Genomic DNA, 15,312 nt, shown 5'->3' with positions numbered 1-15,312 from the left:
AAATTATGAGAAAGTAAAAAAAGCATAATACTTAGATAAACCGGGTGCTTGAAAATAATGCTTGGGAAATAAAAACCATTCCCACTAATCATACATGTTGTGGCAGTGGGATGAAATAATCTAAAACTGCTTTAGGTGCAGAGGACTACAGGCCAACAGACCTAACAAAAGAAATTAAGTCACATTAGTACAAACATAAGGCTGCCTAATATGTTCAGATGACGATTTTGCCTCCGGAAATAATCTAAACAGCTTGCAAATTTAAAGATCCAATATTAGAGAAACTTAAAATCTTAACTGTTCTTCAGAAGTAAAAAACTAAAAATCTCAAATATTTCTATATGCCATGCCACACAGGTGAAAACATGGCCAATAGGTGTTCTCTAGAAAGAATTTGTTTGTCTTCTTCAATGAAATAAAAGTTAACTAATAGCATATAGCAGATGGGGTGAGTCGCGTGCTTATTGACATTTTCCTCTGGTACCTTTCCTGAGAGCTGGAAAGAGACGTCCATTCTTCCTTTGTTAAAAAAGCCTATCTTAGATGCATCTAACCCTAATACCTATCGACCTATAGCCAGACTGCCAACACCGGCTAAAATAGTGGATAAAATTTATGAATATTCAATTATCACAATTCATTAGTGATAACAACTTGCTGGATCATTCCAAGTTAGGGTTTCAAAAAGCACAGCACGGAACCAGCGCTTATTAAGGAAACCAAAGAGATCAGAGCAGCGATGGACGAAGGAGGCACAGCTGCTCTTGTGCTTCTTGACCTATCGGCCGCTTTTAACACGGTTGATCACGCTCTTTTGCAGTAGCGGTTGGAGAAGTTGGGAGTAGCCGGGACCGCCCTGGCACTGCTGTCCTCCTTCCCGAAGAATCGGAGAACAACGGTGTCATTTGACGGTTTCGACTCTGCTCCTTATATCCTGCCATGCAGAGTACTACCTGGCAGCTCATTAAGCCCTTCTCTGTTCAACATTTAAGTTTCCGAACCGGCCCTACTGATCCGGGAATTTGGGATTAGTTTAACATCATACGCCGATGACACCCAGCTGACCACCTAGCTGCATACAAACATCAAACTTCGCCTATCCAGCAGTTCCATAAATGTATGGGCGCAAACAGATGGACGAGTGCACATTGCCTAAAACTTAATTCCGAAAAGACTGAGGTTTTGATCTTTGGTAACATGCAGCCAACCTGGGGCACTCTGTGGTGGCCAGCAGAGATGGGTACATCTCCCAAACGAGCAGCCAAAGTGAAGAATTTGGTTGTATGGATTGATGATAAATGAACTCTATCAGCAGACCAAAACCATTATCTCTGCCTCCTATTTTCTTTTAAAGAAAATAAGGACGATATACTTGTACATTGAGTCAGATACTAGAAAAACAGTAGTAACAGTTTCTATTTTTAGTAAATTCTGGTGGGGTTTTCTCATTATTTTCAAGAGATTTCAATACCTTAAAAAACAGTTATCAGTGGTTACACATTTTTGCACCACTTAAACCAAAAGAAAAAAAGTGTTTTTCTGGTGTTTATGGAACGTTTTGCTTTTGTTACGGCTTGCTTCTTTGTACTGATAGCACATTGTATATAGACAGTGTACGTGTAATATATATGAGGTCCGAATAGACTTTTGCAAATTAAACTTATTGTAGTACACCATACAACACTTCTTTGGTCATGTGCGCTCGCTCTTTCTTTCCCATGTAAAATTCTGTGAAAAGGATCTCTCAACATTGGCACTTGAGACGGGCAACGCCAAAACAGCCAGTACACAATTTGTTAACTCTGGCCACTGACATAGCTTTCCATGCCAATACTGGTGCACTTGAAGATTGCGATTCTCAGGGCAGGTTCTGCAACATTTGCGTTGAGCTGTGCGCTTACGTCCTCAGAGTTATTGAAGCGGTCAAAAATAAATCACCACTTTAACTTTGGAGGAAATTCCCCTTTACTGAAGGGATCTAAAACTTGTACAGAGTACCACAGTGCTGTTTCATTGACTTCTAATGCCGTTGGTGGTGAAGGGACATTTCTAAGCATCATTGCAATCCATTTCTCATACATTGTAAAATAAATATTCTTGGCGTGGCCAAGATGGCGTCTGAGTAAGACGTGCTTTCGAGTCGCTCCAGCGCCCGACCTGCTAAGCATTGTACAGCATCGAATTCAGGGTGCCATTCGGCTCTGGAACGGTCGCAGCGGCCAGCGGCATCGAGGGGAGTGGTCCGGTGTCGCCGGAGAGTCCGTAGGTGTCGGTGCAACGCCACTGAGGGCACTTCGTCATCTGGCCTGTTACGCACCGGACTTGCGTGAGGGAGAGGCCGCCTTTGAGTGCGGCGAGTCGGCGCCGACTGGGTGTGGCATCGCGGAGTGGCGGTTACCCTCTGCCTCCTTTCACCACCAGGGTTCCTCCACACCATTGAGACGTTGGCGTGATTGCGAGCACTTTGCTGTGACGGACCGAGGAGCTCGGCGGACGGCCAGCCACGTGGAGGGTGGGCCCCGGACCCTTGGCGGGGTCGTGCAGCCTGGCCGCGGCTGCTTCTGGATCACGCGGCGACAACCCTCCGCGTCACTGCTGAGACGGGGTGTCCTCCTCGTCCCTACATGCGACTTGCCGCCCGGAGTGGACCAGTGGCCTGCACCGCTTGCGAGTTGGATACATTAACCCGGCGCGGTGTACCCGGGTCTGGCCTTTGCGTGGACTCGGAGGCCTGCTTTGCCCCACAGACTAACTGACTGGCCCGCATTACCAGGTGGTTGTGCACTACGTTGTGATCTGGCGGTGTCGAGTAGCTGCTTTAGTGCTCCAGCTGTGAGCGACGGAGACTCCGGGCTTGCTGGCCGATTTACACTGTCCCTACATTGCTATTGAACTCTGGCGGGAAGCTCCTGAGCCGCCATCTTGATCTAGCGGCGGCCGCCCGTGCCGCAGGTTCTTCTACACGGCCTTCGTTTCCAGTGGGGGTGCAATAGCCCTGACTTCGCGGCACGGCCGCACCACCGTGATGTCGAATTTGCCACGCAAGGGGAGGACGGAGCACCTAAATCATCGCAGCCGCCATCTCCCCCGGGGGCTAGCAGCTCGACTAGACAGTCGGACGAGGAGGCGCCCGCCACCAAGGCATTTATGACAGAGCTGTTTGCCTCGATCAAGGAGGATATCTCCGAGCTTCGCGCCCAGCTGGCGTCGGATCTACGGGAGGTCCGGAGGGATGTGGACGGCATTGGTGAGCGGGTGGCCACCTTGGAAGATCATGACTTAAGTATGGCGAATGATGTGCACCAATTGCAACAAGATGTTCTTCGCCTTACTGACCAGAATTTTAACCTACAGGCATATGCGGAGGACCTGGAGAACCGCTCCAGGAGAAACAACATCCGCATCAGAGCAGTACCTTGGGAAGATGAGGCTGGAGACTTAAGAGAATATGTACAGGCCCTACTCCTGCAAGTGTTAGATGAGGAGGACGTCCAGGAGATCAAGATGGATAGGGTGCACAGAGTTGGCCTGCCTAGGCGAGGTGGTGGCCCCCCCCAGACATCCTCGTGTGTGTACATGACTTCCAGACGAAGGAGCGCATCCTCCGGAAGGCTAGGGCCATCACCTCCTTGCAATTTCGAGGTCATCGGCCGCAGCTGTTTCAGGACTTGGCAGCGTCCACGCTTCAGAAGAGGAGAGACTTCCGCCCGGTGACTGCTTTTTTGAAGGAGCGTAACGTCTCGTATTCCTGGGGGCATCCCTTCCGAATCATATTTCGGTGGCAGAACAGGCTGGAGCAGATCCGCTCTCTACAGGCCGCAAAGGAACTGCTGGGGCTAGAGGACGTTCCTTCCTCCCAGGCGGCGCACTCATCACCATCGAGACGACGGCGCCGATCCCCTTCATGGCACCGGGTTGGCTCTTCCCCGGACCGGATACGCCCAGACCACACTACTAGCCTGCAGGAGAGAGGTTCGGCGGTGGCCTCTGCCACTTTTGCAGATTCTCAGCAGAGTTCTGGAGCGGCATGATCCCTGACTTCCTCGATGGTCGGGCGCCGGAGAGTCTCTGCCCCTACGGCCCTGGGGTACTATGGTACTTTTGGAGAAGATACCCCGGCCATGGCCCTGGGGGGCCCCGAACTGGTCCCCCCACCCCGATTCCAGTCTGATGTGGACCTTGTGACCTGTGGCCCATTGGAACTGCTGTGTGCTTGGTTCAGGTTACGGGCCTTGTGCTCTGTTTTCTTGTTTCTTGGGTTGTTGGAGGGGGGTGGGCAGTGGGTACTTTGGACGTTGGTGCTGTGGTAGGGTCGTTGGGGGTGGGGTTGGGGGGCGGGGGGGTGGTGGCGATCATGAGTGATGTCTGTGTGCTGTTCTTGACCTTGATGCTATTGTTCCCTACACTTTTTCTTTGGCGCTATGATAGTGCTTCTTCATTCCTTGTGCTTTCTGAAGGGGAGGCCTTTCTGGGGTGCTGGGGGGGAGTGGGTGTGGTCCCTAGTGTGCGGCAGTTACTAAGGACTTTCCTCGGCTATCTCTGTGTGGTTGCCCTCGGTGTGAATGGGGGTTGGTATGTGACGGGTATCGGGGTTGGAATATGGATGCCTTGGCACACACATGGCGTGGAGTCTTGAGTCCCCATTATGCCTGTTAGTATAGGCTCCTGGAACGTGAAGGGCCTCAACTCTCCGCAGAAGCGGCAGAAACTCTGGAAGTACCTTTCGGACCACCATCTGGATGTGGTTGCCCTTCAGGAAACCCACCTGGCTAGGAGGGACGAACTGAGACTTCGCCATAGACACTTCCCCCTTATTTACCGGGCGTCCGCGCCCACGAAGCATAGGGGGGTGGCCCTCCTCTTTCGGGCCTCCCTCCACTTTCAACCCTTGGGGGTAAGCGGTGATAAGGAGGGTCGTTGGCTAATGGTGAAGGGGACTCTGTATGGCCGCTTGTGTACCTTTGTGGTGGTGTATGCTCCGAATGCGGGTCAAAATGGCATTCTGCAGTGTTTGATGGATAAGTTGGGGGACTTTGTGGATGGGCACTTGATACTGTTGGAGGATTTCAACATGGTGTGGGACAGGGACTTGGATAGTTCAGGAGCGCGCAGGGCGGATACTGGTGTCTTCTCGGAGGACACACAACGTCAAGTGGGTGAACTGGGGCTGGTAGATAGCTGGCGCTTTGTCCACACTCAAGCCAAGGACTATACTTTCTTCTCTCACGTCCATCGCTCATACTCCCGCATAGACTACATTTTGGTTTGCCAAGCTCTTAGGGGGGATATTCGAATGGCTGATATCTTCCCGCTCTCGGACCATAGCTTGGTGGTACTGGGGTTACACTGGGCCGCGGGGGGGGCGGCTGGCGGAGGTGGTACTTCCCGGCCACCCTGGTGAGGGATGAGGTGTCCTGTAAGGCACTGCGGAAGGCTATTGGAGTTTTTTGTCCTCAACCCACCTTCTAACACATCGGTGTATAATACATGGGATGTATGTAAGGCCTCCCTTCGGGGTACGTGCCTTGCCCTTAACGCAAACCTTAATAAACTTCGGCGGTAAGAGAGGGAGGCTCTGGAATCGGAGCTCGCCACCTTGGAGCAGGCGCACAAGGCAAACCCCTCCAGGGTGACCCTGCGCCCCCTGACGGCAGTGCGAGGGATGCTAAAGGCCCATTATAACAACAGGGCGGAATTCACTCTTCTGCGCCTTCGACGTCTCTCCTATTCCCAGGGCAATAAGGTTGGGCGCCACCTTGCTCGGCAACTTCGCGACAAGCGCGAGAGGGATTACATCGGGGGAATACGAGACCGGACGGGCTCTATCCAACACAAAGACGCAGATAAGGCGGCCATATTTGGTCGCTTCTACGAAAATCTCTACTCTGGTGAAGCTCTTAATCCGGAAGCTCAATCTGAGTTTTTGGGCGGTCTGCCTTTACCGAGAGTTTCCAGAGAGTGGAACGATTTATTGTCTTCCCCCTATCTCTAGGGAGGAGGTGTTAGACGCCATCAAAGCCTTGAAACTGCATAAGGCCCCCGGGCCTGACGGCTATAAGGCCCTGTTTTACAAGACATTTGCGTCTGACATCTGTGACTACCTAGTATCCCTCTTCAACGCGATGGCCACTGAGGGTAAGACCTCGGATACCATGGCCGAGGCCATGATCACTATTATCCCCAAGCCGGGAAAGGACCCTACCTACTGTGCATCTTACCGTCCGATAGCGCTCCTTAACCTGGACGCTAAACTGTACTCCTCCATCCTGGCGAGCAGGCTGCAAGACCCGATGCCCGCTCTGATTCACCCTGATCAGTCAACCTATTCTACACAGTGTTGCCTTTCCACCAAAGATCCTCATAGAATCAGCAGACCCTCCTACCCCTCCTCTGGATTACCTGAAACAGCTCTGTCTCGTAAACGCAGACTGCTGAATTCATTGCTCCTCGTTCCAAGGTCTGGAGGAGAAAACAAGAGCAACAGTGGGTTAAAAAATGACAAAACTGAGAAGAAGTTTACAAGACTTCCAAGCCAGATAAAAAAATGCAAATACTCACGAAGTTAAACATTGTCAACATTTTCCCAATTAAATACATTTTAAATTAACATTAATTTAGCGTAATGTGCTTCTATTGTTAGCTAAGTACAGACTTGTATGATGAGCACTCAAGTGCATTAATTTTCTCTAATTTCTACAGTCATTTAATAGTTGGTTTTCTTGCATTACTGTAGTAAAATCCTGGAAGCTCAGGAATGATCTAAGAGTCCCAGGCTACATCTTAGGCACTAACAATGTAAGCTCAAAAACATACCAAACTCTTGCCATAAGTCAAATATAGGATTAAACACAAAAACTGCACCACCCTTTTCAGGTATTGTTTGTCTAAAATTCATATTCAACCATAGCACAATAAGTTTTACATCTTTCCAAATCACCACTTACTCTTCTCCAATATCAAACCACCATCTATATCTAAAGGCACCTAGGCCTTTATTCCACAGGACCAGTTTGTCCTTAGATCAAGCCTAAATGAAAATCAACACCTTACCGTAAGCCCTAAACCCGTGCACAATAGAATCACATGATAATCATGGAATACTCTAAAATAAACATATTTTCCCGGAGCAAAAGTACTACAAAATATAGAATAGATACACTGAAGCACAGTTAAATATACCTCTAAAGAAGCTTATCTGGCATGCTGTAAAAGGCATTTGCAGTGACTTATTTTAGCTTGTCTGAACATTGAGCACTACTACATGAAGCAAATGAAATAGTACTCCTAACAGGGTTCACTTGAAAAAGTTCTCTCCATGTAACAGTTTTAAAAGCTGTACATGGGAATTTGGTTCAACTGTGTAAAGTCTTAATAAATCCTATGTTGAAGAAAGAATTAGTTACAAGTATTTTTGAACTCCTTTATATATTTTATTTATAGGGCTTATAAAGCGCTAGCTACACCCGAAGGTGTCAGAGCGCTTTACAGAATCGAGAGCAAGGCAATAATCCAGTCACTGAGCATATGATGTGCAACAATCTTAGGTTCCTAGTACACACAAAATAAAAACACGGGAAAAATAGCTGGGCAGGGTTGGTGAAATACACAAAATATATACACAGAAAATCGTTAGGCCATAAGGGTGGTTACTGATTGTGGTCAATAAGCACATTATGAGTCCATGGAGAGAAAGACATTCAAGACAATAGAAGCAAAAACAAAAATCAGCCAACTGATCGACAGTCTAAATTGAGAAAGGTACCTTATTTGAACAGAGTTCAAATTGCTTATGTGCTCCGGTATTTGTTAAGGAGATGGTGTTTCAGGTCTCTTTTGAAGCCAGAAAAGGAGGGTTGTATCGTCCCTCGGGAAAGAGGTCCATATGCTTGGAAATTACCTGAAAAAGAGTGAGCCTGGGTTGTTTTCTTTTTTAGTTTGGGAGGAACCAGAAGAAGTGTGTTGTAGCTTCTCAGAGGTCTTCCTGCTTTTGTGAGTTTGTTGTCTAAATAGTCAGAGGCATGTGAGCGAAGGCTTTTGTTGGTGATACAAGCAGTCTTGCAGGTGCATCTTCCTTCGATGGGAATCAAGAGTGCACCTCCAGCAGCACAGCGACGACCGGGTGCAGAGCTCAAATTCGAGGTTGGGCGCCCAATGTTAACCAATGGAGATTGGAGGTACTCCAAGTTGCGCTGCTCACAGGGGAGTAAAGCAGCGTCAGGGGTTGATCTCCTAGAGTTTAAGGTAAGTACAAGGGGGCCACAAGGCAGCACCAAACTTACACCCTCAGTGGCATAGGGGCGGCCGGGTGTCGAGTGCCAATACAGCGTCAGGAGCACTATGTTATCCAATGAGGGAGATCGATCTTGAAGAAAGGCTGCAGGCTCAGGCCAGGAGGATGAGCGAAGAAAACCCAAAGCTGCCCACATAGAGATGCTAGGGGATGTAGGGGTACCAATGGTTGGAATCCCCAAGGCCCATGGGCCTTTAGGAAAACTTTTGACAGGAAGGTTGCGGTCAGGGGGAGTCTTCAAGATGAGGCTGCCGGCTTTAGGAGGAGTTCGGTAAGGTTCAGCCCACAGTGGACTCAAGCTCAGAAGCGCTGGGGTACTTTCACTAGACCAGTGGGACACTTGGACTCGGGCCATGGGTGTCAGATGCAGAGGTGGATCCAGAGGCAAGTTTGCGGTTCCTTAGGGAAGAGTTCTTTTTCTTTACAGATGGTTTCTTCTGGACGAGTCCACTAGTCACAGGAGATTAGGAGTCTCTCAAAGGCAGGCAATCCTCCGAGGGTTCTGGATGTCGCAGCTCTGCGGGACGAACTGCTCTTCTTCGGCAGGGTATTTGAGGGCTGCAGACAGGCTGGTAGGGCTTGGGTAGGTCAGGTGGTGTCTTCAGTCTTAGCTGCTGCACAGCTCTTCTTTGTAGGTTGCCGAAATCTGCTTTCAGGGGCTGGGGTTGCCACCTAAATACTAGATTTAGGGGTGTTACGGGGAAGTAACAGGTAGGGACCAAAAGGTCCTGTGGGAGGGTGGCATTCGCCTAGTTTTAAGTGGATAAGTGCCACCATCTTCAAGATGGTGGGCACTGAAAAATTTGCTTAACTTCGCCTCTAGCACCTGAGGGGTGGAATTGGTGAAGGGGCACACCTCCGGTTCTAAATTATTCCGCCAGTTCTCCCGTCAAATGGGTGGTTTGATCTGGGGGATGCCATCTGCTGCTAGCAGCAGAGGCTGGGGTTGAATTACCTGGCGTTAGAGAGCAGGGGCTCTCAACCCAGGGGTCCAGAAACAGGTCTGGTGGTGGCAGGCTGCCTTAAGCCAGTCCGATATCACACCAGGGTTGGTAGGTTTCAGGGGGCACCTCTGAGGTGTCCTCTGAGAACATGTTTCAATAAAACCTACACTGGCATCAGCGTGGGTTTATTAAGAGGAGTTGGTTGGTACCAAACACTCATGGGTTCACTTAAGCCATCATGGTACTGTGTAACTTGAGTTTTCAGCCCAAGTACTCTCTATGGCTTTATTGGCACTCAAGATATTTAAGAATAGACATAAATATTATAGGGACATACCTGCTCATGCAGGTTGTGCCAACAACTGAGGTACAGTGCACCCTGCCTTAAGGCTTGTAAGGCCTGCTAGAGGGGTGGCTTACCCATACCCTAGGTAGTGCTGCTTTGACATGACGCACATGAGTGTTCTGTCTGCACTAAGGCATGCTGGCTGGAGTGGCAGTTAGCATGACCTTGGTGAGAGGTTCCTAGGGGACTCTCTTCAGTACCAAAGCCCTCGGTACCAGGGGAATCATTTACTAGGGACTTACAGGGGGTCAGAAGTTTTGTCAATCGTGGTGAAGTTTTAGGGAGATAACACTGGTACTGGGAACCTGGACAGCAAGGACCCAGTACTCTACAGTCAAAGTTGCATCTAAAGGCAGGCAAAATGTGGGGGGGTACTGCACCATAAAGCCACTATCCCACAGGCCGCTACTTGTATGTCCTCTTCTGATAAAGCCAGAGCATGCATTTGTACATTTTTTATGCTAATCTAAAATTTGTGTTGAGTAGTAGAAGAGGCAAACATTTAGTTTAAAAATAAAAATTATGAGAAAGTAAAAAAAGCATAATACTTAGATAAACCGGGTGCCTGAAAATAATGCTTGGGAAATAAAAAACATTCCCACTAATCATACATGTTGTGGCAGTGGGATGAAATAATCTAAAACTGCTTTAGGTGCAGAGGACTACAGGCCAACAGACCTAACAAAAGAAATTAAGTCACATTAGTACAAACATAAGGCTGCCTAATATGTTCAGATGACGATTTTGCCTCCGGAAATAATCTAAACAGCTTGAAAATTTAAAGATCCAATATTAGAGAAACTTAAAATCTTAACTGTTCTTCAGAAGTAAAAAACTAAAAATCTCAAATATTTCTATATGCCATGCCACACAGGTGAAAACATGGCCAATAGGTGTTCTCTAGAAAGAATTTGTTTTTCTTCTTCAATGAAATAAAAGTTAACTAATAGCATATAGCAGATCGGGTGAGTCGCGGGCTTATTGACATTTTCCTCTGGTACCTTTCCTGATAGCTGGAAAGAGACGTCCATTCTTCCTTTGTTAAAAAAGCCTATCTTAGATGCATCTAACCCTAATACCTATCGACCTATAGCCAGACTGCCAACACCGGCTAAAATAGTGGATAAAATTTATGAATATTCAATTATCACAATTCATTAGTGATAACAACTTGCTGGATCATTCCAAGTTAGGGTTTCAAAAAGCACAGCACGGAACCAGCGCTTATTAAGGAAACCAAAGAGATCAGAGCAGCGATGGACGAAGGAGGCACAGCTGCTCTTGTGCTTCTTGACCTATCGGCCGCTTTTGACACGGTTGATCACGCTCTTTTGCAGTAGCGGTTGGAGAAGTTGGGAGTAGCCGGGACCGCCCTGGCACTGCTGTCCTCCTTCCCGAAGAATCGGAGAACAACGGTGTCATTTGACGGTTACGACTCTGCTTCTTATATCTTGCCATGCAGAGTACTACCTGGCAGCTCATTAAGCCCTTCTCTGTTCAACATTTAAGTTTCCGAACCGGCCCTACTGATCCGGGAATTTGGGATTAGTTTGACATCATACGCCGATGACACCCAGCTGACCACCTAGCTGCATACAAACATCAAACTTCGCCTATCCAGCAGTTCCATAAATGTATGGGCGCAATCAACAGATGGACGAGTGCACATTGCCTAAAACTTAATTCCGAAAAGACTGAGGTTTTGATCTTTGGTAACATGCAGCCAACCTGGGGCAATCTGTGGTGGCCAGCAGAGATGGGTACATCTCCCAAACGAGCAGCCAAAGTCAAGAATTTGGTTGTATGGATTGATAATAAATGAACTCTGTGTTAGGTCACCATCCCTGTGGAGGTTGCTCTGTTTGCCCACTAACATCTAAGATTACTAGTGTAGACATTGGGACTGATCGACCCTGGGAGTTGAGACAATTTTCGAATTGTAATAGCAACAATTTGCTCTACCTCCTTACTTGCATTTGCAATGAACGATATGTGGGCATGACCACTAGAAAAGTACGAGTGAGGATGCAGGAGCATAAAAGTACTTTCCGTTGCAAAAAAGACATCTCCAAACTCAAACATTTTATAACTCACAACCACGGGGAAACAGACTTCAATTGGCATGTTTTGGAGAAGCCCTTCACCCCCCCCCATGTCAGTGATGTGTCCAACTTTTTGTTTCGCAAAGAACAGAAATGGGTATTTAAATTGGGCACTGACAAACATGGACTGAATGATGACATACCCTGGTTCAGTCTATCTTGAATACATAAACAGGCAATGCTGACCGGCCACTGAGCGATAGCGGGGTCCTTTGCATACTACTTGAACTACTCAAGCGATCACCATTACGTCATCCAGTAGTTCAGGTTGAACTCCCGCTAACTCGCTGCCCGATTAGCTTGAGGTTATTCCAACTATTACCATTGAGTGGTTTTTGAGTCCAGGGAACTCCCGACACCCCAGCATACTAGTCATAATGAGGGCCAAGACACTACACGAGCCCCCAGCTCAACATCTTGGTGTAGCTCTGAAACACACGTAACGTCACCTCCCCCGAGATTGACGCAATGAACTACTTATTCACCTAGCATTACATCATTTTGTAGTCCCTTACATAACTGCCCCGTGAGACACTATGCTAGAGGTATACTCTTTATCTACTTTATACTAACCTGGGGACACAGTGTGCCTCTATTCTCGAAGATGCCTGATCTTTTAGTTGCACAGGAGTGTTAATTTGGAAGCTAACGTCACATATCACGGCCCAGTGGAATAGTTCCCCCCAGCGGCTCCCGATTGGTTGGGAGTTTCTCTCTAACCATTGAAATAAGAGTGACGTACACAGTTCTGTGCCTCCCCCTGACTCAGTCACAGTTCGAGACAACGACGGACAGGTAGGACGATAGCTCCTCGAGTCTATCATGAATGATGTGTAAGAAACTGATTTTTAGAATACACCTAGTCACTCTAGACTAATATAATTGAATCCATTAACATAGTTAAGATATCACGGAAAGTAGGACAAGAATGTGAACTTGATGGTATATGATAGTTTACTCTACGTTCGGAAAACCATTGACTTCATGTATCATGCAACATCAGAGTAGATCTACACTTGATCCCTCCGTTATTGTAATCATGAGGTCGGTTTCTGTTCTTGTAGAGCGGGGTCTCACATATCCTGAGCCAGGTCCAGGAAGAGGTGAGGTCCACTCCCCGGAATTACTGGGTGAGTACCGAAGGCTGACAACACTTTGACTCATTGCACTGTTCGGCACAGACCAGAGTAGCTGGAAGTGTCTCACTTGTATGTTTGTCCCCTTATTACAGTAACAAGACACCAGATTCCGAAGAGGAGTTCGCACAGATGAAGGAACATCATATCCTTTACTGTTATATTTCACTTGTGTGTTTTTTTGTATAGTTTTTCACACGTTATTACACATTCATAGGCAGTAGCTTTATCAAAGAACAGAGACCCTGACGAAAGCCTGAGGAATCTCCCTCCGCGGCTGAAACATGTTGGTCTCTCCGCAGCTATTTGTTATTACTGCGACGATTTTGCCAAACTGTTCTTATTTTTAACCAGGAAGGGGCCAACGCCTATTAAAAGTGATTTTTGTTAGTTCCCTATCCTATTTTAAGTCACCACTCTTAATTTTGCACTGCACTTTCCCATCGAATCTACATCATGTGGCATATCTGAGTGATTGTGGCCGCTACCCCGAACCATCTGTGAGGGTATGGATATGGTCTCAATGATCAAGAGACACAATACCCGCTAAGGATTACCAAATGAGAATATTGATCTATACAAGACTTTGATGGGAATCCTAAAACTGGGGTGACTCACATTTACAGGTGTTTCACATTTTGGCGATTTGGTCTGGCATTCAACTTCTGGATTCCTGAGCACATGTATTGGCATAGGAATAACATTAGCGAATCAATATCGGATTCAGCTTTTAGACCCCTAAGTTTATTGTGTATAATAAATGAACTCTATCAGCAGACCAAAACCATTATCTCTGCCTCCTATTTTCTTTTAAAGAAAATAAGGACGATATACTTGTACATTCAGTCGGATACTAGAAAAACAGTAGTAACAGTTTCTATTTTTTGTAAATTCTGGTGGGGTTTTTTCATTATTTTTAAGAGATTTCAATACCTTAAAAAACAGTTATCAGTGGTTACACATTTTTGCACCACTTAAACCAAAAGAAAACGGTTTTTCTGGTGTTTATGGAACGTTTTGCTTTTATTACTGCTTGCTTTTTTGTACTGATAGCACATTGTATATAGACCGTATACGTGTAATATATATGAGGTCCGAATAGACTTTTGCAAATTAAACTTATTGTAGTACACCATACAACACTTCTTTGGTCATGTGCGCTCGCTCTTTCTTTCCCATGTAAAATTCTGTGAAAAAGATCTCTCAACATTGGCACTTGAGACGGGCAACGCCAAAACAGCCAGTACACAATTTGTTAACTCTGGCCACTGACATAGCTTTCCATGCCAATACTGGTGCACTTGAAGATTGCGATTCTCAGGGCAGGTTCTGCAACATTTGCGTTGAGCTGTGCGCTTACGTCCTCAGAGTTATTGAAGCGGTCAAAAATAAATCACCACTTTAACTTTGGAGGAAATTCCCCTTTACTGAAGGGATCTAAAACTTGTACAGAGTACCACAGTGCGGTTTCATTGACTTCAAATGCCGTTGGTGGTGAAGGGACATTTCTAAGCATCATTGCAACCCATTTCTCATACATTGTAAAATAAATATTCTTGGCGTGGCCAAGATGGCGTCTGAGTAAGACGTGCTTTCGAGTCGCTCCGGCGCCCGACCTGCTAAGCATTGTACAGCATCGCCTTCAGGGTGCCATTCGGCTCTGGAACGGTCGCAGCGGCATCGAGCGGAGTGGTCCGGTGTCGCCGGAGAGTCCCTAGGTGTCGGTGCAACGCCACTGAGGGCACTTCGTCATCTGGCCTGTTACGCACCGGACTTGCGTGAGGGAGAGGCCGCCTTTGAGTGCGGCGAGTCGGCGCCGACTGGGTGTGGCATCGCGGAGTGGCGGTTACCCTCTGCCTCCTTTCACCACCAGGGTTCCTCCACACCATTGAGACGTTGGCGTGATTGCGAGCGCTTTGCTGTGACGGACCGAGGAGCTTGGCGGACGGCCAGCCACGTGGAGGGTGGGCCCTGGACCCTTGGCGGGGTCGTGCGGCCTGGCCGCGGCTGCTTCTGGATCACGCGGCGACGACCCTCCGCGTCACTGCTGAGACGGGGTGTCCTCCTCGTCCCTACATGCGACTTGCCGCCCGGAGTGGACCAGTGGCCTGCTTTGCCCCACGGACTAACTGACTGGCCCGCATTACCAGGTGGTTGTGCACTACGTTGTGATCTGGCGGTGTCAAGTAGCTGATTTAGTGCTCCAGCTGTGAGCGACGGAGACTCCGGGCTTGCTGGCCGGTTGACACTGTCCCAACATTGCTATTGAACTCTGGCGGGAAGCTCCTGAGCCGCCATCTTGATCTAGCGGCGGCAGCCCGTGCCGCAGGTTCTTCTACACGGCCTTCGTTTCCAGTGGGGGTGCAATAGCCCTGACTTCGCGGCACGGCCGCACCACCGTGATGTCGAATTTGCCACGCAAGGGGAGGACGGTGAAGGACGGAGCACCTAAATCATCGCAGCCGCCATCTCCCCCAGGGGCTAGCGGCTCGAC

At 47.9% G+C, this 15,312-nt stretch overlaps 1 protein-coding gene across 2 annotated transcripts in view; it reads right to left on the bottom strand.

The window, feature by feature from the left end:
* RBM45 (RNA binding motif protein 45) overlaps positions 1–15,312 on the bottom strand; it is a 453,234-nt gene that overhangs the window by 259,455 nt on the left and 178,467 nt on the right. The window contains exon 5 of one of the 2 annotated variants that reach the window (XM_086956199.1): positions 6,400–6,459. The exons of the other annotated variant lie outside the window; for it this stretch is intronic. Within the exon in view, the coding sequence (XP_086812325.1) occupies positions 6,400–6,459 (60 nt within the window). The remainder of the gene's footprint in view (positions 1–6,399; positions 6,460–15,312) is intronic. 2 annotated transcript variants of the gene reach the window in all.

Source organism: Lissotriton vulgaris, chromosome 2_1, assembly GCF_964263255.1.
Source record: "Lissotriton vulgaris chromosome 2_1, aLisVul1.2, whole genome shotgun sequence".
Lineage (NCBI taxonomy): Eukaryota > Metazoa > Chordata > Amphibia > Caudata > Salamandridae > Lissotriton > Lissotriton vulgaris.
Note: the sequence above shows the minus strand (reverse complement) of the source record. Positions and strands in the feature narration are given on the sequence as shown.